The sequence below is a fragment of the Juglans microcarpa x Juglans regia genome, chromosome 4S, assembly GCF_004785595.1.
Source record: "Juglans microcarpa x Juglans regia isolate MS1-56 chromosome 4S, Jm3101_v1.0, whole genome shotgun sequence".
Lineage (NCBI taxonomy): Eukaryota > Viridiplantae > Streptophyta > Magnoliopsida > Fagales > Juglandaceae > Juglans > Juglans microcarpa x Juglans regia.
Window position 1 is genome coordinate 9,918,614 of NC_054601.1, and position 3,883 is coordinate 9,922,496.

At 38.0% G+C, this 3,883-nt stretch overlaps 1 protein-coding gene across 1 annotated transcript; it reads right to left on the reverse strand.

Moving 5' to 3' along the window:
* Positions 1–294: 294 nt before the first annotated feature.
* On the reverse strand, positions 295–3,614 carry LOC121263401 (pentatricopeptide repeat-containing protein At3g62470, mitochondrial-like). The gene is given in 3 exon segments (XM_041166267.1): positions 295–1,943; positions 1,945–2,848; positions 3,461–3,614. Coding segments are annotated over 2 exon segments (2,073 nt in total). The 5' UTR covers positions 2,740–2,848; positions 3,461–3,614; the 3' UTR covers positions 295–665.
* Positions 3,615–3,883: the final 269 nt, after the last annotated feature.

Here is a 3,883-nt window from a genome sequence, read left to right on the forward strand (position 1 = left end):
GACCTTATGGACCATCTCATTAGAGACACGGCGCCACCACAGCAATCTGAATCACAACTCAATGGTGCTACCTCTACTACGAAAACAGACCTCAATCAAACTTTCTGCCATTGACAACACAGATCTTCTCCATGGATGGATAATAGGCACCCTCTTAGAAGAGGTTTTCAGCCTTGTAGTGGGTCTTTGAATCCTCCAACCACATTGGACCCCAAATGGTCAGAAAGCAGAAAAAATGAAAGAATATGGTTTGAAGGTTGAATTAAAATAGGAGATCCAGACAAACAAAGAGAATGTCATAAAAAAATAGCACCAGGTTATAAGAACACTTAAAAATTACAAAATGCAATAACTAAAAAAAATATACAACACAGCACCAGCAAGCTCAGTCCCAATTGTTAAAAGGGTTATTCTATTTTCAAGCCAAAGTGTAGAGCACACCATCAACATCACTTAAATGGTAAGATTTGATTTATAAGATTCAAATTTTAACATTTATCTTTCAAATCAAATTATGCCATATAAACATTTTACTAAGTGCGCTCTACACACCTGCTTGAGAACATAATTTTTCTAGCTAAAAAGAAAAATATAGCAAAAATAAGCACTAAAGTGGGGAACTTGGCCGGAGATTATCACAATATAGTTTGCCCTCAGTAGGTAACTCAGGTATACTGCTCAGTAGTTTTAATAGGGTCTCTTAACTTGATCCTTTTCTTCATCATCTCAGCCAACCTTGCAAAAACATTGGAGACTTCAAACTTACCAGAAAACTTCATCTTCCGAGCCAACTCCTCAAGTATGTTCGGTTTCCCAGCTCTAGAGAAATCAGCTGCAAACTTGTTGTAATCAAGCTGAGGTACTTTCATTCCATTCTCTATCATTTCCTCCAAATATTTGCAAGCCTCCCCCGATCTTCCCTGACTTATGAGGCCTCCAATGAAAACTGTATAGGAATTATTGTCAGGGCAACAACCCTTCTGGATCATCTCATCCCAAACCGCACAACCCATTTCATAGTTTCTTGTTTGAAAGAAGGATTTCATTATCATGTTATAAGTGTGGATTGATGGTTCAATGCCATCCTGAATCATCTTCTTATATATCCTCACCGCATCATCTGGCATTCGTCTACTAGTCATCAATTTAATCAAGGCATTGTAGGTGCGCCCATCAGGAAGTAAACTCTTTTCTTTCATCTCCTTCAGCAATCCAAATACCGTGTCCATATTCTCCCGGTTCCCAAAACCTGTGATCAAACACGTGTAAATAGCAGCATCTGGCTGGAATCCAGATTCAGTCATTTCATCAAAACATTCAACTGCTTCTTTCATCCTTCTTTGCTTGCACAAATCCCGAATAAAAATTGTATAGCTCCTAATGTTGGGTGATGGACCCTTGGCCTTCATGACTTCAAACAACTTGATGGCATCAGACCTCTTCTTACACTTCAACAACCCTTCAAGCATAATATTATGCGCAACTATATCAGGTTTAAATCCTTTTTCAACCATCTCGTTCCACACTCTCCCTGCTTCCATTAAATTCTTCACCCTACAGCAACCATTAAGCAAGACAGTATACGTTTGCAAATTGTGTGTAAACCTATCTTTTAACTTCTCAAAAAGTGCCAGCGCTTCTTTACCAAGCTTTGCCCTCCCAAGAGTATCAAGCAAGCAATTAATTGTATCAACACCCACCTTAAATTTATACTTCTTCATTAGTTCAAAAAGTCCAACAGCTTTCTTCCTTTCCTTTGCAGCAGCAAAAGCTTTAATTGAAATCATAAAAGTTTCCATTGTCAATAGCCCTTTCTCACCCATTTCTTCAATCATTGACACCATGGTCTCAAACTGCCTCGTCTTACCTAATACATTTATCATCGCATTATAAGTCCTTGAATCATGGGCAAAACCTGGCTTCTGCCCCACCCAACTGAAAAAACCGTAAGGCCGGTTTTCGAGCATGTTTGAACCGTCCCAACACATCCACAACCAAATCTTGCGACAAATCAATCCCACATTCATCTAGAACGGCCTCCATATTCCTGTCCAACGCAAACAATTCATCGATCACCTTGCATACTCTATCGACCTCATTCGGGTCCGCACCTGACTTAACCTCATCGCCTCTGGTACAGTCATCATCAGCACTATCGTCCTCCCCACTCTCATTTTCAGCATCAGAATCTGCACCACTGCCTGTCACACTAGTAAACCCCCTAAAACTACAATCTAACAACTTTCCTGGTAAATTAACAATCTGAAAATCGTGAAGTCTCCCGTTGATTACCCTAGAATTTGTTATAAGAAAGTTTTCTCTGGTTAAAATACGAAATCCCATATGGTTCAAATCTAGCACTTTTCCTCGAGTATGAATAATGGGCAATGATCCATTTCCAAGATTGGAAATTCTACAGCTGCGAATTAGCAATTTTTCTTGTAGATCAGAGAGTGAAGTGGGGTATGGCAAAAGAAGTGGAACCTGACAAGGAGAATGATAGAGACTACAGTGAGGAGGAGAATGAAGCATACGAGACAGGGGCATAGAACTACCGCAAGGAAGTCGGACTTGCTTTCTTCGACGTCGTTCTTGTCCTTGTCCCTGATCGAGAACGAGTAGCTGGGCGGTGGTGAAGTGGCCATTGAGATTGGGTATAACGGTTGAATGGGATTGAGAGTATCGGCAGTGACCGAGCAAGGTCGAGGCTTTGGAGGGTTTCCTTAGAGAGAGAGCCATTGGGTAGCCACATGTAACTATGGAAGAGTGACAAAAGGAGTGCTGTTGTGTACCCAAAACTTGAATGTTTGAAGGGATGGAAAATCAAGGAAATGAAAAACGAACAAAGTGTTGGATTTGCTATTCGGAGTCACACCGGTGGATGGAAAGTGAGGAGCAGGTTTCAAGGTCTATTTAATGTTTAACTATTATTTTGAATTTTGTATTGTACCAGTTGATATAGTCAAAATTTTCCGTACCGACTGCTGGGCCGGTATAGGTACCCTACACGTTTTGTACCGGCCGGTACTAGCCTCAATTTCGGCTTGTACCGGCCTATATTTTGGATTTTTTTTTTTTCATTTTTTCAAACTACAAGCTTATTTTTTGACTTCAAATTCAGACTAAACTATTTATAATTTTTATATATATGTATTTATATATAATTTATTTATATATAGATTATTATTTTGAAATATAATTTATATATATAATTTATTTATATATAGATTATTATTTTGAAATATAATTTATATATATAATTTATTTATATATTGACTATCTCGAAACGGTACCGATATCAAAATATTTCGTTTCAGTGCCTTGACCGGTGCGACTTTCAGTACGGCTTCCGATATAATATTTAAAATATTGTGATTAACCTCTTAATTAATTATACTATTTATAGGCCTGGTCCTCATTTTTCACCCACCAATATGGTAGGAGCAAACCCATCACAAAGAAACTGACTGCTACGGTGGTAGTCGACCTCCGGAGGATTTTTCCCAGCGAAAAGGAGAGGGGGGATATGAAATTGTATCCTACTTCAATGAATTCCGCTTATAAACATCTGACCATTCAATAAAGTAGAAACTGTATACTAATATGAAATCGTATAAAAAAAATTGACTTTGATCCCATTTAAAAATTAAAAATTAAAAATTTCATTAAAATAAAATTAAAATATACAAAAAAAAAAATGCAATGCCAGTAAACTCCTTGTTACAATCGGAGGCAGTTTATTATGAATTGAGGTTTGAGGCAAATAAATATAAATAGAGAAGTAAAAATATAAACCTCAGCCTATAACCGCAGCACACACCGTTAAAAAAAAAAATCACGGGGGTGTGCTGCGGCTGTAGGCTGATGTATAGAATGGTTCAAT